The sequence below is a fragment of the Anabrus simplex genome, chromosome 5, assembly GCF_040414725.1.
Source record: "Anabrus simplex isolate iqAnaSimp1 chromosome 5, ASM4041472v1, whole genome shotgun sequence".
NCBI lineage: Eukaryota > Metazoa > Arthropoda > Insecta > Orthoptera > Tettigoniidae > Anabrus > Anabrus simplex.
Genome location: NC_090269.1, coordinates 257,647,347 through 257,675,092, shown reverse-complemented (window position 1 = coordinate 257,675,092; position 27,746 = coordinate 257,647,347). Strand labels below are relative to the sequence as shown.

The window sequence follows — 27,746 nt, the reverse complement described above, 5'->3', positions numbered from 1 at the left end:
ATAGAACAGAATTCTACTATTTACAAATGCACATGACACCAATCTTACACAGTACAGGTTAGGTCATTACGTTATATTATGCTCTACAAATAACAGTATAGGTTAGGTCATAATAAATAAAACATCATATTGTACTTCACAAATACAGTCTTAAAAAAAAAAAAAACACTTTCCACTTGCACTACATAGTTCACTTGTGACACCGCCCGCTTGCCATGTGAGCTACTGCGACACTTGACCTACGGCGTCCACTTTCTAGCCTATCCAGTACCATGCTCCCGGTCTGTGCATCCACCTCCTGTTTGAAAGTACGTGTTCTGCGTATCTGTACTCGTTTTGTAGGTTCATTCGAGGTACCCGTAATGAATTAATAGTGGCACTCATGTTTCCTGCTGTCTTCTAGCCGGTAAACTCGCATATCGTTATATTACTCCGGTTTAGGGAGAGGGACCGATGTCTTTCAGAATTGTAGTAAATGTGAAGGGACACATAAAACTGGATCGCAAGGGACTAGTGGACCACCCGGTGTGTGTGGCATATATATGTATATATCAGGAAGGGGAAAAAAAAACTAAGAGGTACGATCTACAAGGCTTATTATAAGCTATAAATTTCATTTTTGTTCCGTATTGAAGTGCAGTTATAAGAACCTTTTCAGTACAATATATCAAGTAAGTAATATTACATCTGTCTTGCGACTAGTTTCAGCCACCTGGTGGCCATCTTCAGCCAAATAAAATTAAACAGATTATGTGATAACTAAAACGTATGCATAACAGACAAAGGCAATGTTGCAGGAATAATTATAACATTAAATTACGTATAATATCAAAATTTATGGTTATGATCATCTTGTCATGATATGTTGTCTTAAAGTTCACTTAGGACCACAGGCAAAGAAGTAAATCTGAAAATGATAGCCAGAATTAGGAATGAATAAACATACAGAAATGAAATTAAAAAGGAGAAAAATTATTTATGAGACTCACTTCTAATGTCTGATGTGGAACAAGCACTGATTTGCTGGAGGAAGCAGCAGGCCATGTAACAAAGGAGTGTGTAGGGAACGAGCACTGACTAGTTGTAGGAAGTAGGCAGTGTAAACAAAGGAGTAGATAGGGAGAGGAGGGGAATTATTAAAAAAGGCCCCCTGCTCAATATTACGGAAAATTGTTTTATCCATCTGGAACAGTTTTTCAATCCTAACTTCAGTCTAAATGAAATTTCAGAAAAATCATTTTATTTGATTTTTCAATTCCTATCATTAGTAATCATGTCTCAGATAAAAAGAATTCTTTTTGTATAATCTCTTTAAATTCCCCTCTCAACAGCAGCCTTTCTTTCTACATCTTTCAGCCCTGCCCTAGACACCCCTTCTCTCCTCCCCTCCTTCCCTCTCTCCTCCTGCCCCTCCCCTCCTCTTGTTCTTTGTTTAAATTGCCTGCTTCCTACAAGGAGTCAGTGCTTGATCCCTACACCCTCCTTTGTTACATGGCATGCCTGCTTCAGTGCTTGTTCCACATCAGACATTAGAGGTGAGTCTCATAAATAATTTTTCTCCTTTTTAATTTAATTTCTGTATGTTCATTCATTCCTAATTCTGGCTATCATTTTCAGATTTACTTCTGTGCCTGAGGTCCTAAGTGAATTTAAAGACATATCATGACAAGAAGATCATAACTATAAATTTTGTTATATGTAATTTAATGTTATAATTATTTCTGCAACATTGTCTTTCTGTTACACATATGTTTTAGTTACCACATAATCTGTTTAATTTTATTTGGCTGAAGATGGCCACTAGGTGGCTGAAACTAGTCCCAAGACTGATGTAATATCACTTACTTCATATATTGTATTGGCTTATATCACTATAAATTCTAAATTGCTTCCGTGAAAAGCTGGAACGGGTCTCTAGTTAATGATGAATGTTAAATTTGCATGCTTGATTCACCTTCCTAATTTCAATCCTGCTGAGCTCAGTTGTACTGAAAATAATTGGAAACATATGCCAAGAAGTATAATGATTAATTATGTGTTTTGTGAATATTTTTGTACCAGTACCCAGAAGGAACACAATTTTGGATGCAGAACCATCAGCCTCTACCAGGCTGAATTTTCCACATGAATACAAACCTGAGAATATTTGACCAAGGCCTTGGACAGCAGCAACTGTCAGTGAAATGAGTGTTTTACTGCTGAAGTCCTCGCTCCTCTGTAGACAATTTATGGCTTAAGCACAAGCAGAAATGCATTAAGTTATCACTTACTGTCATAGGATACCTGGTGGGTCACGAGTAACTCTTGCCATAGATATCTTCCATTGTACACTATTCATTGCAGTATTGTAATGTTGTGTGGGTGATAAATAAAGACACAAATGATAGCATTTTAACTCCAGGACTAGGATTTATTCTACTACTAATTACTGGTACAGTTATACAAACACACTAGTACACAGGTTGCACTGTATGCTCTCACTAACAGTCAGACCAGACCGGCTCACTCTTCCCATCGTTTTTACAGTTTGTTCACACTATCACTCACAGATTGGCACAATCACACTAGTTCCAGTTGTGCTATACACCAGTGGCATAGATACGACGTTTACTTGCGGGGGGGATATGAATAATAATAATAATTCTAAAACAAGTTTTAAATTCACAGGGTCAACTTAAATACAATTAATGGGGGGTGGGGGGAATGAAAAATGAAAATCCACAGCTTGTTTCCAGTCAGGAATGAATGAAGCCCACATCTAGTGGCGAGTATAGGAACTGTGCCAGCTGCCGAAGTCTGTCCCACTCCTCTCGGGCAATGTTTAGTGATTGACAGATGAAATGCTATTGGTGTGTGTTGCTGGTATGAAAGATGACAGGGAAAACCAGAGTACCTGGAGACAAACCTGTCTCGCCTCCACTTTGTCCAGCACAAATCTCTCGTGGAGAGACCAGGATTTGAACCACCAAACCCAGCGGTGAGAGGCCGGCTACAGAGGCTCTTACAGGGTGGATATGAATAATAATAATAATAATAATAATAATACAAATAATAAGACACTTTTTAAATGGACTTATTTGCAACTGGATGATATTATTATGTTGTGTCTTTATAATGAGCACAAGGGCCTCATGGGAGGGAATAGATCCTCTTTACCCCCCCAACCCCCCTTACCTATGCCACTGCTGTACACAGTTTCCAATTATGCACGTCGTGCACCATCTGTTATATAAGACACTGGCACTCGTTAGTCATCTGAACATTCCAAAAGCCATCGTAGACTCTGCATTGACGCAACACAATGACTCGAGGCACTTCTGACTTCACTGAAACCAGGCGAGTTGGCCTTGCGGTTAGGGGTGCGCAGCTGTGTGCTTGAACCCAGGAGATAGTGGGTTCGAATCCCACTGTCGGCATCCCTGGAGATGATTTTCTGTGGTTTTCCATTTTTACACCAGGCAAATATTGGGGCTGTACTTTAATTAAGGCCACAGCTGCTTCCTTCAAACTTCTAGGCCTTTCCTATCCCATCGTCGCTATAAGACCTATCTGTGTCGGTGCGACATGAAGCCACTATAAAAATTAAAAAAACCACTTCACTGAAGACACTCATCTCCACAATAGAAACACGCTCCATAGTTGGAACAGTCCGCCAACTTAACTCTACTCCATATTGCACACACTCAGCTGAACTCCACAGCAATAACATACGGTGACTGTATGGTGCTCACAGCAGAACACAAACAGTACTTAGTACTTCACGGCAGTACACATACAGTACTTGCTTATTATTCCATGGCAGTATTCCATACGATACTCCAAGACAGCCAACACATTACTCCTCCACTTGAATGTACTTCCATGTACTCACAGCAGTCGACTCCATACATAGTCAGGCTTAGCAGTTTGAGAACTGCCCAGTAGTTCGATACACTTTCTGGGCCACTAATCCACGACCTCCTAGTATTGTCAAAGAGAAACCAGGCCCTCCTTCCTGGGGTTGAACGTGCAGGCAGCGGCCAGTACCCCAGCTGTGAGGTTGCTTACTTTTAGGTGGTGCCAGACTGGCTCACATCTCTCACCTTGGAATCAGCATGGCGGCCAACCCACCACATTATATATGTTATCATAATTCGGCAGACACACAGTAGAACCATATTCACTTGCGTAATTTTGTCCACTTTTTCTTTAAATTTTTGGGACCATAAATCGAGTGGGGGTTGCATAATTTTGCTACGGGTGCAAAAAGATGTCGAAAGAAAAGTTGGGAATATGTATTAGAGGTTTAGAAATAACACACTTTTGACCAAATGTTTTCCTACTTTATGGAAATCATTTACATTTGATCTACCCGTCTCATCACCATTTAAATGTCACTGTCTAAAATGCCTGTAGAACTGGTATCCTTGTTTAGAATTGGAAATATCCTCTTCAAGAATGGTTTTCCTTGCTACGGTAGGTTTGTTTGTGTTCTATGGCTGTTCTTCTGCTCTCATTAGTACTGTAATTTCACTACTCATTAACGAAATCCATTTAGGCCTACTTCTTTTAAGATTTTGTTTCCAAATCTGGCATTACTTTCTTCACCCGACTCATTTCGCTACATTTTTGTATCAGCTAATATCAAAACTAGCTACATTACTGTAAGTTCTAATTTCTAAAATTTCTGACTAGGATCTCCCACCTCCATTTTTATATAAGAATTCTTTAAATAATGTGAACTCCACATTGTTTGTATGGGAGAATATTCTTGTTAAAACTATTAATTTTATTATATCTGACACTGTGCTGTATAGAAAGAAAACCAATTGTGAATGAATTACCCATGGGCATATAAACAAATAAAATTATAATGAATTACATTAATGATATGTGAAATGATTGTGTAGTGCCCACAGAAATATTCCTACCCTCCTTCATTAGACAAAAAGACATGGACAAAGAATGTTCTTAATTTGTGGAAAATCCACTATGTATTGTTTATCCATTATAATCCTTATTTTTGTTATTCTGAATATACTGTGGTTGTTACCTGAGATTGGCAAAAGAAATGAGCGAGTTGGCCATGCGGTTAGGATCGATCAGCTGTGAGCTTGCATTCAGGAGAAAATGGGTTCAAACTATCGGCAGCCCTCAAGGTGGTTTTCCATGGTTTCCCATTTTCACACCAGGCAAATGCTGTGGCTGTACTGTACCTTGATTAAGGCCATGGCCGCTTCCTTCTCACCTCCTAGCAATTTCCTACCCCATCATTGCCATAAGACCTGTCTGTGTCAGTGCGATGTAAAGCAGATCGTAAAGGGAAGAAAAGGAGAGAGATTGACAATGGGCTTTCAATTCATGTTTGAACTGTGACATTGCGGCAGTCTCTTTAGTGTAATGGCCTCAGTGCAGGAGTGACGAGCAACTTTTAAAAGTAAGCAGTCTGACATTGGCAAGAATGAACAATATTATATGACAGTTCCTGTCAGAAAGGCTGTGTGTATAATTTCTTGCATTTTCTATTGTTTTGCTCATGTTGGTATTGTTGTTTAGTATACTAATGATGATGTGGATAAGTTTGTTGTTAGATTGAATAAACATAAATGTGAGTAAGGAACTACAAATATACAACTAAATGGAATATGAGTTTCAGTACTGTGTTTTTCTGAAAGTGTATGTCCAACTATTTTGATTAATGATACAAATAAGAATATGTTTCCAAATCAGCCATTTAAACTGCCAGAGAACATTCCTCTTTAAAAATTGTAAGGACAGATTCTTCACTTTATTTGTGATTTAAGGACTTCTGTTTAGCGTTGAGCAGAATGTAAACGGAATTGCACATTTCTACTGCAGTCACTGTTGTCATCTGAATCCAGACAAAATACTTGTAAAGAAAGTGGAAAATACCTTCACTACAGGGGGTTTCAGGAATTGGAAAAGGTGGAAGAAGGATTTCGTACTCATAAAAAATTAGATTCTCGTAAGTAAGCTGTTCTAAGTTGTCACCAGCTAAGCTAGCCTATGGAGATATAACTAAGTTCTGCTAGACAACAAGAACAGAAAGCAATAAAGAATATATTCTAAAAATATTTAGTCTTAGCTCTATTAGATTTTTCGGTCAGGCGAGGTTTGGCAATAAGGGGGCCATCAATCAGACAGTGGTAACCTACAGAACTTATTAAAACTGCGATCAAAGGACATTCCTGTTCTGAATTACTGTATTAGCAAGCAGAGGGAAACTTTTACTTCTAGAACACTTTAACAATTCAGATTGAGGGGATGGATGATGGTGATGCAGAGGTGCCAACTATTACGGATTTTCCCTCACAATTATAGCATTATGGTCAAAAGAGAAATGATTACAGAAAAACGACATAAACAAAAAAAAATTTACTACAGGAAAAAAAAAAAGAAAAGAAGGAAAAATGAATGGCTTCGAGCATTACTGCTCAACCCTCCTCGTTTGAATGCTTTGTTTGTCAGTTGGCAACGATACTTCGATCATCACTTCCTTTTTGCTACTTGTGAGCGATGTGAAATTCATTGTGATTGAAGGAGCTCTACTTTGCTCTTCTCCACTATTAAATGTAATATTTGTAGTATTGCAGTATTAGTGTACTTGACAGTATCTCTCACACAGAATGAGTTTTCAGTATTAATAGGAAAAAACAGAAGGGCTTCAGGCCAACGTTAAGCACTTCAACACTGGAATCGCTTGTTCAGAAGGTAAAAATGTCATCACATCCAATAGAATGCTTCAAAGCAGCTGCTGGGTGCGAAACAAGCTACAAAGAAAGTTTTATGACAGAACTAACTGTTAATATACAAATTTTATTGTGTAATGTGATAACATTTTAGAATAGATTGCTGTCAGTGAGGGCAAAGGAGGTGTTATTATCAAGAAGGGAAAAGGATGGTTTGTATTTGACTCAACATTTTTCTGAGGGTATGGTGGAGGGGGAGGGGGGGAATTGCAGAAAAGCCACTTCAAAAGGTTGACACCTCTGATGATGATGATGATGATGATGATGATGATGATGATGATGATGATGATGATGATAGCAAATGAAATAGTTAATTGTGTTGATTAGCACTTTACTAAGAGGGTGCATATTTAGATGTGAGAAAATCATGTAAAATTGAGGCAAAGTGATACCTGAAGTAGCAGAGAGGAGAGATCTTTCTTTAATGCTTGCTGGAGGCCACCAAGCTGCCTCCAAAAGTATTCTTACTTTAATTAAAAAATTAAGGTGGAGACATTATCAGTCTGGGAAATGCAACCGTTTTCTATATTCTTATTGGCCGGAGCAGTTTTCTGTTGTCCCCGATAGAGCTCTTGTTGTGTGGCCACAAGGCTGCCTCATTTTGTGAAAATAATGAAACCACAAAGTTTGCAAGTGGCTTTGTGTCAGATGTATCCATGGCATGAATACAGGAGGAGTGAAATTCACAGATTTTTTAGCCAGACCAAGGGTCTTGTTAGCCAATAAATGTTATCGTGGGGAGATTCTAGAACCCTGCGGGCTGCTTTGCAACCCTGATCTGGGATCTTACACCACTAGACCAATGGCCTTGTCACTAACTGCACCTAAGTTGGCAGCCTTGTGTAGCATGCATTCTGCACCCCGGATACTTAAGTTTTACAGCTGTATTTGTAATAGTGTAGCGTAGCGCTGGCTGAGCTCAAATTGGTGTAAAAAATTGGTGAATTTCACTCCTCCTGTATTCATGCCTAGCCTTCAAATGCACAGTTGAAATCACTTGCAATAATCTGTTACAATAAAATAAAACTGCTTTGTCCTGCAAGATGAATATACTGAGGTGGCAGATTTCAGAAATTGGTAAGTATGATATTATACTAGAGGGTCTACAATACATTTCTGAAACATAAAAACAGCCTAAAAGTATTCCTTATCTACTGGCCCATTTCAAAACTGGCACAACTGGAGTCTATTACTATGACAAAATAATTTGAATGTTGAGATATTCTGAATAAGTCTTTCCAAAATTGGTAACAAACTGTATCAAGCTTGATTAAAGGTGTTAAAATGGTTTCAGAAACTACACAACAAAGGAAGTTTTGAAAAGATAATGTAAGAAGTAAATGAAAAAGTACAATGTAATTTGAATCCCACTTCATTGCCAAGAATGAAGAGAATATAGAGAATGCACTCAGGACCTGTAGAAGATTGGCTTCCTGAAGATGTCAGTGCCCATTACAGGAAATAATAATATACCATCAGTGATGCAACTCTGAAAGATTTACTCCAATGAATATCCTGCATCTACAGCAACTAGAACGTACATTGATCAAAATTGATCAAAATGGTCAAATAAGACAAGTTGAATACTTCAAAATTATCCAGAAATAGACGTTGCATCATTTCCTGTTCAGGCAAATATGTTTTTGGAAAAGAATGGTGTGTTTTGTGTCTGATGTTTGCAATATACAGTATTACAAGAAATTTCACCAAAGGTTCAGACTGTTAAAAAATGTAAAAACATAGTCTGTATTTTGATTGTGGTGCATTCTTCTTCATGCAAAGGTGAACAGAGCTTTAGCCCCTTTCTAAGACTGAAAACATGCGTAACCCTTTGTTTAATGAATTTTTAATTCTTTTTAGACAAAAATTCTAATGCAGTTAACTGATACGTAGATTTAGATATTCAAACATGTATGAAACCATAAACATGCAAAACGTTATTAATTTGGGCCAAAAAGAAACTTAGGACTTGAAAGTCCCCACAGGATTGACAGGAATATTTTCAAGAAGCATATAAATAACATAAACTACTTCTGTACGATGGTAGCCAAAAAGGAATTATAAGCCTAAAAATGAGAATTTCATCTGACCTTGTCCTGCTCATGGCTAAATGTTAGTATGCTGGTTGTTGGTCAAAGGGGTCCTGGATTCAATTCCCAGCCAGATGAGGGATTTTAATTTCCACTGCCCTCTGGCTTGGGAGCTGGGTGTTTGTGCTGTCTTCATAATTAGATTTCATCTTAGGTAGGTCCCTATCCTTGTGGATGCAGAAGTTTCCTATAGGGTGTCAACTCAAAAGACCTGCACCAGGCCTTCCCTGAGGCCACACACTGTTGTTGTTGTTGTTACTATAATTACTATCTGACTGTGGTAGTAACAGTAATGGTAAACATTGTAGTACTAGTAGTAGTAGTAACAGAACTAGTAACCATAGTAGTAATTAATTAGCTTTATTTCAGCAGCTGAGTGTTTTTAGATATATAGTTTACTATTCTTACAAAGTTACAGTAAAAATACTTTTTTACTCTGTACAGAAAATGTCCCCTCACTATCATCATTACTAAGTTCTCTATGTGTATCTATGTCCTCAGGCATATTTTCCAGCTCATATGCTATATTGATTACTTTCAGGCATTTCTGCTGAAAAGTAAGAAAGGATTTTTACTGCAGACTTTGTTAAAATGGTAATCTGTACATAAACAACTGCTGAAATAAAGGTAAATAATAATGTGCCGTTGGCACTGATGCTGTTTAGCATAAATAGGTTGTCCAAAAACCCATGGATATTAATGCAGTTAACTTCCAAATATAACTGAAACCACTCTTTATCTTTGGTACCTGATGGGACTTTGAATTCCCCAATATTTTATAACACCAGAATTCCACAATGCTACATAATGAATAAATTTGTACAGAATAATTTGAACATTTTAAGCAATAATTTATGAGAGAAAAATATTAGCTTACCATTTGAGCAGTAGAAATGATGTTAAAAATAAATTTTTTGTTGGTGCTCCAACATTTCACTATAATGGTTTCACCACTACTGTGTAGCCATGCATGTCAGCCAGTTAGCTGTTGTATATCGTGCATGATTGATGCTGCCGTCTCTCACTAGATTCTGAAACTATTTCGAAAGAGGACTGAAGAGTTATGTCAGTAAATGAAGGGTTAAGAAGCAACACCAACGCAGAAGAGAGCAAATCACATTATGTGTCACACACAAAGATTTAGTAGAACTTCTCCACCTAGATGAGTTTAGCTGACAGATTTATTGCATCCGGAGACTGTCACAGAATTAAATAATAGGTAGGCCTGAACTGTTTTCTGAACTTATTCCCTGAGAATATTGTTGAATTTCATTAATAGCTGGAAGGTAATTTGACCTTGTTTAGTTTAGTCTACTAACGTGCATCTGATTAACTTTACTAAATCCATAAAAAAATGGTATGCCCTAATCTAAAATTCCATGGAGGTACAGGCATTTAAATTGCTTTCTTTGATGGTTTCTTCCTCAAATTTTACATGCCAGAGACACCCATGTAGTTACCAACAATATTTAAATGATTTTGATGCAGAAAACTGGATAATTCTACTCCCTTGATATACCCTTAAAAGGAAGCCACTTTGTGTACCCCAGACACAATAACATTTACATTCAATAAGGTGTAAAGAAAACATTTCCAGTAATAATAATAATAATAATAATAATAATAATAATAATAATACTCAAGATAGGTAGACTTTGAGCTACTGTAAATGAAAAATTGATCCTACATTCTCTTGAAAGACCCTTATTTTCCTGATGTACTTTATTTCCTTAAAGAAGGAATGTCAGAAGGTAGTAGCTTGACATTACAGTTTGCCATCTACTGTATTCCTGTTCTCCATGGTGGATCCATTTCTGTGACACTTTTATAACCTGTTCATGATGAGGGGAAAGGATGTAAGGTCATCCTTGTCTTGAAAAGGAGGTTATAAAGCCAAACTAGAATCCTGTTTCTCCAACTTGGTAGTGTGTGAACGTGTGATATGGTCGAATGTAACAACGTTCTTAATTAAAAGTAATGGAAAGAAACAAACAGGTGACAAATAAGTCATTTGTAGAAAGACACGTACATGAATAGAAACACATTTAAGGATAAACATGACAGGTCAGCATTGGAAGAAAGAGTATTAGAAAAGGAGACAGGGATACACACAGAAATACAGAAGGACGACAGTCTCCACATCTTCCTACACTGCTGTCTTAAAATATATAGGCTCCCTTCATATCAGTCCGAATGAAGATGTGGAGATTGCCACATGTCATGTGATTCAATCACAATAAAATATCATTGTATTGAATAGGTGGACCTTGAAAGAATTTTAATTTACTGTAATCCCGCTTCAATACTGAACCCAATGAAATTCATAACTATAAGTGATACTGTGAATGTCATTACCGAGCACTGCCCTTTCTTCGGTAGCATTTACAGCAATAAATGAGACTGAACCATCAGTGAAAGCCACATTTTGTTCAGGCCTTTGTGATGAGATGAATGCCAAAATACTGCATCTTTCTACATATACCTTTTTAATTGAATGTTTAAAAGAATATTATTGACCAACATGATTTGATGTCTAGACATTTTTTCTCTCTACTTGCTTTGGCAATTGGTGAACAAGCATAGTCCCTTCCAAATTGGCTGGAATGACATGTTCAGTCATGTTCCTTATCTGAAGCTCCTTTTAGCACTTCATCTACATCTTCTGTAACAGTTCTCTGGAGTATATTTTGGGATTTGATAACTTTCTTACCTTGCTTGCTTGCTTTTTAATCTGATCAGTATCTCTCCCTCCTGTGTTTTTGATGGATACCACTACACCAAGGTAGGTAAATTCAAAGTTGTGTTTTCCAATGCTTAGTACGTTCTCTGCTTTCGGTGTGCTTACCATCTACTGTTTTTTATGAGCTTTGTGTTTGTATACTCGTAATTTATTTTTAGATCCATGTTCCCAGTTTCTGTTGTTCCTTTAGTTGCTAATAACTTGTAACTTGTCTAGTTCTTCAGTGACAATTGCTAAATTTTCAGCAAAAGCAAGGACGTTACTTGTTCCTATCTTGATCCCAATGTTTTGAGTTTTTTTTACTTGCTGCTGTGCTTCAGCCAGTGCATATTAAATAAGAGCAGTAACAAATCATCACCTCAGCTTACACCTGTTTTTACTGAAAAACCTTAAGATAATTCTCCATTTACTTAACTTTAAATGTTGAGGTCTTTTTGCTCATTTCAGTCACCCTTATTAATTTATCTAATATTCCAAATTTGATCATCTTTTCCCACATTTTATTTATGCCTATGTGAAATCTGTGTTTAAAAGCAGGTATGAATGTTCTTTGTTATATTCCCAATACTTTGCCAGTGACTATTTGAGAATAAATAGATGATCAGTAGATCTTCCTTTATATCCCCGAAAACTGTAAAAGTTACTGGGACTTAAGGCAGATGACATTATTATTCGTCCTTTGATGAAACCTACCTGGTGTTCTTTGATTGTTTCTGCATAGCTTTCTAAGCTCTTTTGAATATTATTTTTGACAATAAATTTCAGATCATCAAGAGTGATATGCTGTTGTAATTGCTGCATTCTCTGTCACCTTTTTTTATGATGATGATGATAATTACGTGTTTTGGAATAAACCACCAACTCGTAATTCAGAAATACCAACACTTGCCGCGTCGCAAAATATTCTAACGCCCGTTGCTGCATGCAATTAACCTTGATTCACAGTTTAAACCTTTCAAATGCCATGGTACAAATATTTCCAAAATGTATTCAACAATAAATGAGGCGGTCCGTTCCAAAACTCGTCTTATCCATCATAAGTGATTTTTCAGGAAAAGCGAAAAACCTGTAATTTTTGTAATATAAGTCTCACTTGTTAAATGTATTACGACGCGTTCAAGTCCAATGTCATAGGGTCGTCTTACTGAAGAATTATAAATATAATTAGTAGAACGTCAATAAATTATATTTGTATTTTGGATAAGACGAGTTTTGGAGCACCCAAAAAAATTCAAAATATATTACCTTACACAACTTATTTTTAAATAAGAAAAATGAAAGGATTGAGAATATAATGTTGTAATATAACTCACCACTACACTCATGTACCTTTTTGCTATCAGTGTAATGATATTCACAAATAAATTAAACACAGCAGTGTGATTTATCATATTTACATCCTATCCATAGTATTTGGAGAGAATTCTTCCTTTATAGGCTACGTTGCACTCGCAATAGAAGTAACTTGAACAATAAAACATCACTTTGTTGTTAATCAAACTCTCAAATCTGTTCCCTCCTCTTGAGGTCCATCATAAAGAACTTCTGTTTCTACAACAATGTTTTCGTCTACAGAAATTGAGGTGAACAGATTCTTATAAAAAGAAAGCAACACATTCCTATCCCAATCCATTCTAAAATGCTTTTCAAGCAAACGTTTTACATCCTTTACTTTGGCGGGATTCAAGTTTACTCCTGGCAATAATTCAGGTGTCATTAGCATATCTCGTCAGGCGTTTTCCCTTTTTCATTACCGATTTTCCTAAACCGATGTCTGAGTTGTAAGGAGGTTCTCCTCTAAGGGTGGAATTTCCCAGCGAGTCTTTGCTAATAACAAATCGTTTCACTCAAGAAAATTCACAGTGCCAAGATGCAGGCATTTTCATCATATTTTCAGAAACCATTTTCCAATTGTTCACCAAGGAGTCTCTGCCAAACTTGAAGACTTCAGCATGTTTGCTAAAGATGTCTTCATATTCTGCTGGATTACAGATTATAGAGCATTTCCATATCTCTCTCTCTCGACTTGAGTAAATACCCTGTCAGAGGGCAGAAATGAGTGGCCTGTCATAGGAAAGGCCTATTCAACACTTTCTATATTAGGCGGAGCTGTGTGTGTCAAGAAATATGAGCACATTGCAATCATTGTAGATTTGCGGTTCTCGCACGAATTCGTATAGTAGTGAAGTTTGACAAATCAGTCTGTGATAATCGATGGTAAACTGCAGATGTCGTTTCATTAGACCCCTTGTTGAATTCATGCTCCATCCATGTGTATGTAAAAACATTCTCCTTTGTCAACTTGGCATGTGAGGTACCCCTCACAATGGTAAAATTATAGGTGTACAATTGGCGACTGTAATAGGCAATCTGATCTGGAAATTTTGGATTCACAAGATTCTTTTGGCAGTCAAATGAAAATATTGCCATGCTATCCCTTTATTCTTGGAGCATTCTGAAAAAAAGCTGCAGCCCTTAGAAGTTCCAAGATTAAATCATTCTTCAGTGCTACGTTCGAACTTTCAAGTTTAATTTTCTCCTTGAACTTTATGCACTTTCAGCAAGCGTTAGTAACTGGTGTTCCGAATCCTATGTTGTAGCAACGCGTAAAAATTTCACGGAAGAACCACCGCTTCACCCTGAGTTCTTCAGGCGATTTGTTGTTATACATTTTGTAAAGCCTAGCGATGCTTAAATTTCCAGGTAGATACTGTCTGACCGGTGACTTTCCGCGGCAATAGTGACTTTCACAACACTGCAAACTTTCAATGAAACGTTTCACGGAGTGCTTCTTTTCAGTGTACTCTGGTTTGATCCTAGCTCCTCCCCTCTTTTCTGTTGGAAGTTTCCCTGTCGTGAAGGGATTTCTGGCAATCCTCTGAACCCGATCTTTCCTGACATGCAATACATTCAAGAATGTCTTTTGGCAGACCTGAATGTGAAACTGTTCTGTATTAGCAAGTTTTATATACCTTCCACAACAAGAGCAATATTTTCGGTCATCTTATTACACTCTATTCACAGCACAAAACTGCATGAAAGACTAACACAGTTCAAGAACAAGTCAAAGAGGGGAAAGACTGGCATAAAACGCGGGTAAATTGTAGCGTGAGTCACGTGCTGAAATTATCCTTTCCTATTGGTTGATTGTATATGGCGAGTTTTGGAACAAGCGCCGTGGATAAGGCGAGTTATGGAACAATAGTCTAAGTTTGCTGACAGATTTCTATGGGAAAAGGCGCGTTTTGGTGCTTAATTTTGTGTTAGGACTATCACAAACATCACCAAGAAGGCAATGCTACCTCTAACTCATTTTTTTAAAAAAATGGATAAGACGAGGTTTGGAACGGACCGCCTCAAATAATGCACTTGGACAAATCACTGGCAAACATAACCCCATGCAACGTTTATTAATACTAAAATTGCGTGCAAAACTGCGATGTTAATTGAAACTTGTAGCGTATATTGTGACACGGATATAGATTATAAATCTCGCGTACTGTGTTCGTGTTTGTTAACATCAGTCTAGTCAATTCTAGAGACTATAGTCATTAGATTTGGAGCTTATTTTAGTAATTTAGTGACAGAATTTCTAAGATAGCAGCTAGTGACTTTTCTAGAGATTTTAGGAGCCATTTGGAGACATACGTACTATTACTTGATAAAAATAGCATTGCGCTTTGCATAATCACGCGGGCGCGTGATGCAGTATATTAATCTATGCATTTCCTAAGTTATGGCATCTAAGTGCATGACTGATTCACGCATGTGGAAGGCTTATCAGAGACCGATCATCTCACTTGCATACTTCGGTTGAGGGAATAGAGGTAAGTAATTTTTAACCTTGTAGCCTTGTATAGCAACAGTCAGGTTTCATGATAATAAGTGTTATAATATATATCATAGTACTCCTGTATTGTGCAAGACATGTAGAATAAGCAGTTTTGACAAACTGTATCTCCTGATTTTTCCTGATTTTCATATCAAAATCTCCTGATTTTTGATTTTGTAAAGTTGGCAGGTATGTATTTGGTGTGTTACATCTTTCAAAAATGGGAATGCGTAATGCAAATTCAGCCTCATATTGGTTGTCCTTAAACTGCCTCCACTGAACACAACCTGAAAAGGATGACAAAATCATTAAAGAATATAGACATGTCTGTGGATTCGCAGAATTTGCAATAGAATATAGTGCATGTAGGAAATGATTGCAAGTTTATGCTGTCAAAATGTTTTAATCCCAGGTTTATTGACAAAAGACCACAAAGTTCAGAGGAATTCCATCACTGGAAACATCAGAAAAATTGAAATGAAAGATTATTGTGACAGGTGATAAATGCATGTTCTGTCATTATGAACTGGAAACAAAATTGCAGAGCATGGAATTGCATCATCAGAATTTGCTAACAAATGGAAAGCAAAGTGTAATTTGCTGGGAAAATTTGCACCATCTTCTCGGGTGCAGAGCAGTGCATTCTAGCTGAATTTTGTACCTGGTGAAAGCATTAATGCTTGCCATTATGTCCAAATACTTAACTAGCTGCATCATACTTTGCACGATGAACTCGTGGAAAGATCATCCTGCAACATGACATTCCACACCCTCACTTTGCTCAGTTCACCAAGGAGAAAATTGGGAAAAATTGTATGAAACTTCTGCCACATCCTGTGTACAGTCCCAAAATGACACTGTCATTTGTTTGGTTTTATAAAGGAAGAGAAGCAGGGTCAATGTTACAAGAAAACATAGGTGGCACAGTAGGCAGTGTGTGCGGGCTGCTGCAACAGAGGTCTACTCAAGGGTATTTTTGGGCTTACAGGAACAGTGGGGAAAATGTGTGCAAAGAAATGGTGATTATGTTATAAAGTGAAAAAAAGTCTCTAGATTGAGATGGTGTATGTATTCATGACACATCTTCCTGTCTATTCTGAAGGTCAAGTCTATCAAAGCTTAAAGTTATGTCCTTTCTGCACTTGCATATTTTTGTTATGCAAACAATTGCACTTTTTCTACTAATTGCCATTTTACTCTGAAAAGTGCTGGTTTAAGATATGGGCCTGATTTCTCTGCTTTTTATTTTGTGGAGTTTTCATTAAATTTAGAATAGGTAATCTCAAGATTATGCCATGGTTGGAAGGTGACTTAAAAACACAGACATCATTCTCGCTATGCACCCTTCCAAAATCAAACAGGTAAAAGTATTTACCAATCTAAAGGATCATCGTGGAAGGCGGCCCTTATAAATCAGTTAGTCTCGTTGTAAATGCAGGAAAGCAGTGATGCACGGGAGCACGCACTTGTTGATTTTTTTATATCGTAGACAAGTTGATGGTGATGGAGATAGAAATAAATCATGATCTACTGACCATTATGTTGCTACAGATCTTGCCGGAATGTTTTTAAAAGTTAGCTGTACCATTCAATCGTGGGCTGATTTACTGACTCTGGAGATTCTGCGAATCAAAATCAGCAAGTCTTTTGATGTGCACAAAGATGAAAGTTAAGTGCAGAACGTGACGGTTGCTGGTAATACCACAAAAAAAAAAAAAAAAAAAATCAACAAGGTGATAAAGGTCATTTAAACCTAGGAATTTCATTTTTGTCCGTATTGAACTGAGAAAGGATGATAGGAAAACTTAAAACGGTCCACCTTTTCAATACAAAAATGTTATAGTTTATTTATAACATGTATTTGTACTTGGAACTAGTTTCAACACTGGTTTGCGTCATCATCAGCCAAAATGTGGGAATAGGCAAGCATTTAGGCATTTATATTACACAAGGCGTTACATTAAACAATACACATCTTACAAGGAGATAAAAAACAGGGACGAGTATAGAAACAAATGAATCGTTGAGAAAACAAAAGTTATACATATTAAAAATAACCTTAACCACACATCTTGCAGTGCGAAAGTGTTCTTCTTGAATGATTCCTGAATATAAAACACGTGCACACATTTCTGAAGAGCCAGCAGGCAGGACAAAGTAAAGTGAAACCTTAAAAGTTCTCATTTTTCTATGTTCTGAAAAGTCGAAGGAGAAGAATGACATGAACAAAAGGACAAGCAGATGAAGTACTTCAATGTAGAAAAATATCATTGTAGAAGAGAGTACAGAGCACCATAGAAAACCGATTAACAATATGCTGATAGTGCTGACCCCATGTGTTCGTATGTTCTGAGAGGCACATCATCAACTCGGGCACTTCAGGTTAGGAACGATGCAAATTGTGATACCTGGTATGTTGACAGTGGCTGCACATCTCGTATGTCTAAGTACATTAATGCTTTTTTGAAACTCAATCCTGAGGGACTTGGTAAACTGTACCCCGCCAAGTGTGCAGTGTTGATATTGAGGGGAAGGGCTCCCCTGTTTCAACCATCGCAAAGGTAAATAGTGAGGTCAAAGTGATTGATTTCCTGAATACTCGGTATGTGCCTGATTTGCACGAAAATTTAATATCAGTGAGTAAAATCGCAGATAAAGGTTATGATGTTGTATTCAAGAAAATGAAAGCCGAAGTTGTGGACACAAAGAGCAAGTACACCTGACTGCGACTGTATTATTTTCTAAGACAGAACCATGACGAGTGCCAGAATTTTGCTTAGGACAGCAAGGTACTGAAAGTTCCAAAAAATAATTCCCTGGATTATTGGCACATCCAGCTAGGACATTTAAATATCCGTGATCTTCACGAAGGTATGATGAAGGGGAGTCTGTGAGGAATAACAATCTTAATTGTCAATGAGGAATTCGACTGCAGAGTCTGCTTGCAGGAGAAGATGAGCAGACCGCCACTACCAAAAGCATCCGAGAGAAAGTTGGCCATTGGCGACGTAGTGAATTCGGATGCATGCTCCCTCACATAGCAAAGAAAAAGGTATTTTTACACATTCATTGATGACTATAATGTTGATATTACTCCAGATGGGGATTGAACAGAAAAATCTGAGTTTTAAATTTTCAAATCTAATATGTGTATGCAGCAGGGGAAGAAAATCAAGTGTCTTCAGTCGGATAATGGATTAGAATTCCTGAACCAATGTTTTGACAAACTACTTGGAAAAACGTGAGATACGCTGATCACTAATAGCCTTCTATAGTCCCAGCAGAATGGCATTGCGAAGAGACCCAATAGAACACTTGTGAAGCTGGCAAGGTGTTTGCTGATATAATCAGGGTTGCCATCAACGTTTTGTGGGGGAGGCAGTTAACACTGCAAACTTCAAAAGAAACATGTGTCCGACAATAAAGTAGGAGGGAGAAGACACCATACAAGCTTTGGCATGTTAAACTGCCCGATGTAACTGACTTCAAACCATTCTGGTGCAAAGTGTTTGTCATGGACAGGTCACCAGGAAAAGGCCTCGCTCCATGAAAGGAATCTTTGTGGGATGCAATGTGGAAGCAGAGGGGTATTGTGTCTGGATTCGGATCAAGGGCAAGATCGAAGTGTCAAGGAATGTCAAGTTCCTGTGGAGAAGTTACTCAGACGAGCAACAGATGCAGAGATTTCAAGCCAGAAAAGTGACTTTACGAGAACCGTCCAGTCCACTGAACGACACTGTAGCAGACAAGCCATCCATCAAAATTAGCTCAATCGTTATCGAGGACAAGATGTTGACACCAAAATCTTAGACTAACAAGAAGACTTTTTATCACAAGGTTCAGACCAGTAAGATTTTCTCGGTGTCCCTGTGGAGAAATCATGCCGGCACTGACCCAGAAAGAAACGAGATTTGCACTAGACAACCAGGAAGACCCAATTTTGATCATGGTGACTGAGCACTGATAAAGCACAATGATGATGATGATGATGATGATGATGATGATGATGATGATGATAAAGCAGGCTTCGCATATCTGACTCGGGTCCCTATCTCACAGGCTTTGTCTTGTGCAGAATCACGTGAATGGCTGGAAGCTTTGGCAACTGAAATCAGTACTGAAAAAAAAAAAACGTGGGATTTTTTTATCGAGGACCATAGCCAAGAATGTGACTGGAAGCTGATTCATTATACAAAATAAATACAAAAAGGATGGACTTCTGGAGAAGAGCCTGGATCGTTGCAAAAGAATACTCTCAACATTATGGGAAGGATTATCATGGAACTTTTGCCCTAGTTACTCAATTGAATTCATTTCCTTTGGCCATCACATATGCAGCACAGAACAAGGTGAATATTTGCCAGTATGATGTCGCTACAGCCTATCTCAGTGGTATCTTTGATGACGATGTTGCCTAGCAAGAGGGAAGAAGTACTCTATTGCATCATTAGGAAGAAGAATCACGATCAAGCATTCATCCGTGAAGTTAAGGCCGTGTTGCAAAGGCTGAAAACGTGGGACTTTGCCTTTCACATGACGAAGGCTTTGTATGACTTGAAACAGTATTTTCGAGCTTGGCACTGACACCTTGATCAAAAATGATGTAGTTGAGAAGCAATACAGACAACAGGAGACCCATACATATATGTGAAGGACCAAGATGAGGAGCTAACTATCGGTGTAGTGTACGTCGCCGATATCTTGCTGATATTTCAGGACCCTGAAAGTATAATTGAATTTGAAAGTCATCTAAGTGATGCTTTCAAATTAAAGGCTTCAGCAAAGCATTGTCTGAGGATAGATTTCGACGTAGATGACAAAGATTAATCGGAGGATGTACATAGAGGACACCCTGTGTCGTTTCAAGATTGTGTAATGCAATCCCTTATCCACAACTGTCGCTGCGGGAACAAAGCTCACCAAGGCCAATGTATGGGCCAATTCAGTTGGTGAAAATTCGCCCTACCGCAGACTCATTGGATGTCTACTATATCTTTTAATAACTACACATCCTGACATATAGTTAGTTCCTTCAGCCGTACAATGATTGTTTCAGAAAGTCTCATTGTAAGGTGACAAAGAGAGTTTTGCACTGTTTAAAGGACACTTTGGACCTAGAGATCGGTTAGAGGTTTGGAAAGGGATCTGTAATAGGCTACGTGGACACAGATTATGGACAGTCGATTTTTAAAAGGCACTCATTTACTGGATACGTCTTTATTACGAATGAAAGTCCTGTCACATGGGATTCCAGGAATGAATGGACAGTAGCTGTATCAACCACTCAAGGTGAGTACATGGCACTTACTGATGCCACCAAAGAACTGTCCACCTAGAAAAGTTTTTGTCCAAGTTAGGAGGAAGTGATTTTAAGATGATGACATTTTACCTCATCGTTTATATTGCTCAGAAACTAGCCGCGAATCCAGTTTTTCATATGTGAATAGAGTACATAGATGTTCACCATCACTTTGAGAAATCGTTCAGTCTGGTGCCATGAATTTGGAGCCTGTAGCATCTGGAGACATGCCAGGTGATGTCTTGACAAAGGCCTTGTCCAAGCCTAATCACAAATGATGTGTGGAGCTTTTGGGATTATTGAAACGGAGAGTTTGCTTACTGAAATCACAGAAAGGTGCATTTCACAAAAGTTCAATTTTAACACTTGTTTCAGTGTTCACTTATTCATATTGTGCTTTTTAATGTAACCAAATTCATTGCTGAATACTCCTTTATACACGATGAACAGCATAGTTTTCTTACTGCGCACTAACCTGTAACAATTTACTAATCTGTCTTTATTGATAATATAATCTAATGATTTCAAGTGAAGAGTTAAGTCATGTTCATGAAACACTTAAGAAATAAGCAGTAAGGAATAAGCATCACAAAAGAAAATTACAGTTGGATAAAATAAAAGAGGAAAATAACATACTCGCGATCTATTTTAAAATTAAATATTACCAGGAGAAAATAGCATGAGGAATTGAAGCTATTGCCCAAATTTTCATTAGTGCTTCTTATTAGATATATACAGTGCTTACAAGGATAATATTAAGTTTACTGTTGTCTCCACTGATTTGTGCCATTTGTCTCCTTCTGCATATTGATATGTAGATCACCATACAGGTAGGAGTAAAGAGGTGAAACAGTTATTTCACTCTGTTTAATCAGTGAGCCAAGTGGTTAATGTAATAATTATCAATTTTTGAAGGATAAAGAAATTTGATGTCCTCCTCAAAGTTCATGATGTCCCCCTAGTTTTTGAGCAATTGAAACTCAAGCCTGAAACATATTGGCATTCTAGAATTCAGATAACTTCAGAACACTTCTTTGTCTGCAGTAGGGTTGCATTGAATATTGGTTGAGGCAAACATATAGCTTGAGATATAAAGTAGAGTTTTCTAAGGAGAAGTGAACTGTCCTGAGCAGGACTTGATCAGTTATCCCGAGGATTTGATTGCTTGTTTGCAGTGTATCCCTGGAAGACTCCACTGGTAAATTACAAATTTTTTTGTACATCATTTTTTCCACTCTTCAAATAAAATCTGAGAAATATTTTGCTGAAGATTATTCAGATAAAACTGTAACAATCCGTACTCATTGATCACTGCACTTATTACGTAGAATATTTTGAAGTAAAGCAATCCCACAGTTTGTAAGGCATAACTGCACAAGGTATGTAGCAATATGTTTGATTGTTTTCTATGTTCTTGGCGTTATGAAATTTTGCATAATAATCCATTATATTTTCTTTTACTGTTTTTCTGTTGCACTATTTGACAAATGTTTTGTATCATACCTTTCGTGATAAGACCTCGAACAAACTCTTAAGTTGCAGAGTGTTTGATCTGGCATTGGCCATCTGAAACGGTGCAGAGATCGCCTGAAAATATAATGGTCTCATGACGATACTGGTACAGTATATATCATACAGAGAGAAATGAGTGCCACTTGTTTTCTCTTAAGATAGGCATTACACACATTTTGTGTGTGTGGTTGAAATCAGTAACCTGTTTATTGAAATGTATGTTGCCTGTAGGATAGTTATTCCAGATTGCTCCTTCAGACCATGGATTATATTCATTGTCCCTCATATATATCGTTGGGAATTCAGTCTTAAACTTAACTATAATGCAATATTTTGCTCATCACTTTTGATTCTTTTGGTCTGTAAGGGGCATGGAGCTTTTCCAAAAATGTTGGAATAAGACTTAGCCAACATCACTTATGTCTATTTCTAGGCTGTGCTTACGACAGAGCCATGCGGTCAGATCAGGGACTTAGTCAGTGACAATCAAGCGATATTGGTATGTTTTTTCATTATATCGTAGAAGAATTCAAGCCAGTTTAGATTAAAATTGGAACCCTGTAGTAAGTAAGCAGCTCAGTAAGAAATAATCCCATTAAAATTAATATTTTTCCTTATTGAATTATATCGTGAAATTAATTGCATAGTTAGAATACGACAGTCCACGGCATTATAGTGGCAAAATTTGTTTTATCCTCCACATTCAATGGAAGATTTCTCAGTTCTGAAACTTATTTTAGAATTGCTATTAATTTCGTGAATTTAATGTTTATCCGTTATATTTCAAAGAACAGTAATAATTGCTAAGAACTTCCATTAGTGTGTGTTTTGACAAGATATTGTCAATTATTGGATAACCGTCAACCACTTTCCAATGTGAAACATTCAACGTGACTATCATTTTCTTGTACGATCTTGTATTTGATGGTAGTGTTTCTTAAGGCATACATAACTCAGCCAGTTCAGCACAAGTCCATTGCTTTACTCTCATTTTCATTCGGGTCAAATCTGGTTGTGGAATTTATAGAAATATGTTTAATGAATTTGGTCTCTTGAGTTAGTTTCTTGGGTTTTGGTTTTTTTCCCTTTCTGTCTCACCATTTCCAATTGTACAGGGACAGCTTTTTTAATCTTGCGATGCCATTTATTTCTTTGTAGTGTATCTTCTTCAGTATGACCCAACTCTTACATGTCTATCGACAATCGTCAGCCAAGGGGTTCCAGGTCTGTCTCATTTTCTTTACCCCATAGTGATAGGTAAGAATTTTTCACGATCTCTTCATTGGGTCTGCACATCACGCATCTACCTTCTCAAACATGATTCTAATCATTGATCCATGATGGATGCTATTTTTAGATTACCTTTGATATATTCATCATGCTCCTTGTCTTTAAAAGTGGGCTGGCTAACCCATCGCAAGATGCACATTTCCGCATTGTCCAGCTTCTGTTCATGGTTAGTTTCTACTGACCAGACCACACTGCTAAACAACATACAAGGCCCTATGCCTGCTTTGTAACTTTTGCCTTTTGTTCTAAAGTGCATTGTTGCATCGCAAAAAAAAAGTCCAGTTAGTGAGTGATGTTTGTTCCAGGCTGTGGTGGTTCTGTGTATTATGTTGGTGCCTACCCTTCCATCGTCTGAGATAACAGATCTAAGGTAAGATGGGGGCTACATTCATTCCATTCATGACCCAGTCGAATGACTGGAAACGGGCTGTGGATTTTTATTTTCAAGGTACTTGAACTTATTAATTTTAGATAGTTTGTTGCCATCAAGCATGAGATCTTCATGTGGTGCTCAGTTTTCTTGTACATAATAGGTTGATGATTGATGCTTGTTGTTTAATGGGGCCTAACATCTAGGTCAACGGCCCCTAATGGTACAAAATGAAACGAAATGAAATGACAAATTATAAACCCAAAATCCTCCACTGACCACAATTCAGAATGTGAGGACGAAGAATGAATGGATGGATGCATGGACGGACGGACAGACGGATGTGAATTTAAAACGATCAGTGGAACCGACCCACAGTGCTTTCCATGCACAGAATCTGACGTAAAACAATAGTATTACTAACCAAAGGACTGCTTCTATAGCACGATACTGAATCGATGATGCTTGCAGTCGAAAGGAGTCCAAAATCCAAGTCATCGGCCTGTCATAATGGTAGTTATCGCTAGAAAAGTAGAACCATGGTATTTGTCATGTTGAGCTACTAATCAAGAGTAGTATAGACTCGCAGTATTCCACACATTATGGTACTAATCACAGGTAATGAAATTCGCACATGTATTATAGACCTACTGTGTTTCGCACATTGCGGCGCCATTGACAGGCAACGCAAACCTATGGTATTCATCACCTAAGTGTACTAACCACAGGGACTCTTACTATCCCGTGGTGTTCCTCACATAGTGGGTACTAATCATAGGCAAGCCAGAACCATGGGTTCCGTCATCCCCTGGTGTCGTTCATATAGTGCTACTAATCACAGGTACTGTAAAAGCCGTCGCGCTCTCGTTTACTACTAATCACAAACGTATTTGCTAACATAGTGATACTACGCGTAAGGAAAAGCGACCCATGGTGTTCCCCGCGTGGTAGTACTAATCATAAGGAGTTTCACGGTTCTAATATAATCATCCCTTGGTCGCCCCTTTGAGTCGCCTCTTAGACAGGCAGGGGATACCGTGGGTGTATTCTTCGTCTGCGTCCCCCGCCCACGGGAGGGTTGTGTGTTTTGTCCGTGAGAGGTATTTTATTTGTCTCAAGTCCGCGCACAAGCCGGTTAGGACCATCCTATCAGCCACCTAGGACGTGTCGTGGGAGTATCACTGCTACGCCAGCGTAGTAGGTTCGTGGTACATAATAGACATACTGTTTAATTTTAAAAACACTCTTGAACAACTACCTTTTTAAAAATCAAATTAATGATGTAATCATCAGGTCTGCACTTCACATGTCTGTACCATTATTCTTCGAATCAAGCTGTTATTTTGGGCTTACAATATTGTGGTCATTAAAACAAACGAAGCATCTGGGAGATAGTAGATTCGAATCTCACTGTTGGCAATGCTGAAGATGGTTTTCCGTGGTTTCCCATTTCCACACAAGGCAAATGCTGGGGCTGTACCTTAATTAAGGCCACGCCCGTTTCCTTCCCGCTCCTAGCCCTTTCCTTTCCGTTGTCGCCAGAAGACCTGTCCGTGTCAGTGTGACGTAAAGCCAGTAGGAAAAAACTGTTTTAGACACCAATTGCTAATTTTCTCTCAACAGTTTCAATCAGGCACTACTGCTCTAGTTTTCATAGACTTTTCTTAATGATTTCAAAGAAATTTTAAATATTTATCCCAATTTGTCCTCTTGAATTCCAACTTTATTTTGTGATCTTTCCTACTTTTAAAGACACCACTCACACATATTTGTCTACCAATGTCATTCCACGCTATCTCTCCACTGACAGCTCGGAACATACCACTTATTTCACTAAGTATACAAAAGGAGTATTTCATTACCCCACCTATTCAATACAATTAATCCCACGGTTACGTGGTTAAATGAACATAAAAAATTACTAGATTTAAGGGGCTGTGACATGTTTTGCTGTTCTTTTATTGGGCATCATCAGCCTTATTTAATCTTAAATCTTAAAACAAGTACCTAGGTGTTCAGGAAAGGAAATATCTTCATTGGAGAAATCACATAAATGGTATTGTAAATAAAGGATACAGATCTTTGCACATGGTTATGAGGGTATTTAGGGGTTGTAGTAACGATGTAAAGGAGTGGGCATATAAGTCTCTGGTAAGACCCCAGCTAGAGTATGGTTCCAGTGTATGAGACCCTCACCAGGATTACTTGATTCAAGACATGGGAAAAATCCAAAGAAAAGCAGATACTCCCCTGCATAGAATGATAATCTGTGCTGTAAGCACTTAGGGCAGTCACCCAGGTGGTATATTCCCTGCCTGTTGTTTTCCTAGCCTATTCTTAAATGATTTCAAAGATATTGGAAATTTATTGAACATCTCCCATGGTAAGTTATTCCAATCCCTAACTCTCCTTTCTATAAACAAATATTTGCCCCAGTTTGTCATCCTGAATTCAAACTTATTCGTCTACTAATGTCATTCCACGCCGTCACTCCGCTGACAGCTCAGAACATACCACTTAATCAAGCAGCTCGTCTTCTATCTCCCAAGTCTTCCCAGCCCAAACTTTGCAAAATTTTTGTACCGTAACGCTACTCTTTTGTTGGAAATCTTGATTAAGTAGTATGTTACATTACATGTTATGTGTCTATATTTTTATTTTGTATAATAACTATTCCTCAGTGTCAACAGTTCAATTTTTATAAGTGATAATGTCCTCAAATCAAAAAGCCTTATCTCTGATTCCAATTCTTTACTCATACTATTTATATCTATAAGAAAACATTAAGTTCCAATAATAGCCTACTGCCTTGAGGTATTCCCCTCTTAATTATTACAGGTTCAGATAAAGTTACGCGTACTCTAGTTCTCAGAGTTCTGTTTTCTAGAAATATAGCCACCCATTCAGTCACCCTTTTGAGTGTTGTGAGTTCTTATAACCTGGAGTATTAGGAAGAAAGTGCTTGTGGCTTAAAGGAATCCTCCAAGCATTAAGATAATCTATTCTAAATGAATGCTGCTGACGGAAAGATTTATGGAACACCTATTGAATGACAAATTATGTAGCTCCTGATCAATTTTCAGCACATGTTAATAGAATGCTGATTATTATAGTAGAAATCTAATTTTGCATGTTGTATGTTGAATTGTTCAAGGTTGAGACTTTTGTCTTACTGGATTTAAAGGCTTGTGTATTTTGGCTATTTAGTTCATAAAGTGGAGTCAACTAACATGAAAATAACAAGAATGATTCACTGAGTGTTCAAGAGAAACAACAAAGGCGAAGGCCTATATACAGAACAGTGTTCTGTTTTCCTTGCTACTTAGAAGAAGAACCAGAAATGGTGGCTAGACAGTTGTGTTTTTGATGATCGCTGCATTTGAAGGACTTTGAAACAATGATAACAGTCCTGAATTCTGTTCATTGGTTTCTGCTGTGATATGTCAGAGTGTGAATTTGTCATTAATTGGAGCTAGGTTTTGGGAAGGAAATGATCTGGCCTGGAGATAGGTATGTATTATACCCAGTTGTTTCCCAGGACTAATCGTTAGCTATATTAACAAGCTTTCCTTTGTCAATAACTGGCAGTGTTCTAGTCGTTTGAATCAGTCTGTTTTATCTGTTGTGGACATCACATGTGCCTATTGTCGACCAAAATATTATGTGCACTCAAATTTGAAGGTTGTTTATGAAATAACCAATAGCTCACTGAAATTCTAATAATACCATCGTTTTATGTGTTTCATTTCTCGTTAGGTCATGTAGGTTTCGAGTTTTAAATTACCGTATTTTATCGCGTAATTCCCCCCCCCTCCTTTTCTTCTTGAAAAATTTTCTTGAAAACACTAGGGAGGGAATTACGCG

General features: G+C 37.7%; 1 protein-coding gene across 3 annotated transcripts in view; it reads left to right on the top strand.

The window, feature by feature from the left end:
- Roe1 (grpE protein homolog, mitochondrial Roe1) overlaps positions 1–27,746 on the top strand; it is a 129,808-nt gene that overhangs the window by 22,518 nt on the left and 79,544 nt on the right. For 2 of the 3 annotated variants that reach the window (XM_068227609.1, XM_067148490.2), the window contains exon 3: positions 22,656–22,721. The exons of the other annotated variant lie outside the window; for it this stretch is intronic. In XM_068227609.1, coding sequence (XP_068083710.1) covers positions 22,656–22,721 — 66 coding nt within the window. The remainder of the gene's footprint in view (positions 1–22,655; positions 22,722–27,746) is intronic. 3 annotated transcript variants of the gene reach the window in all.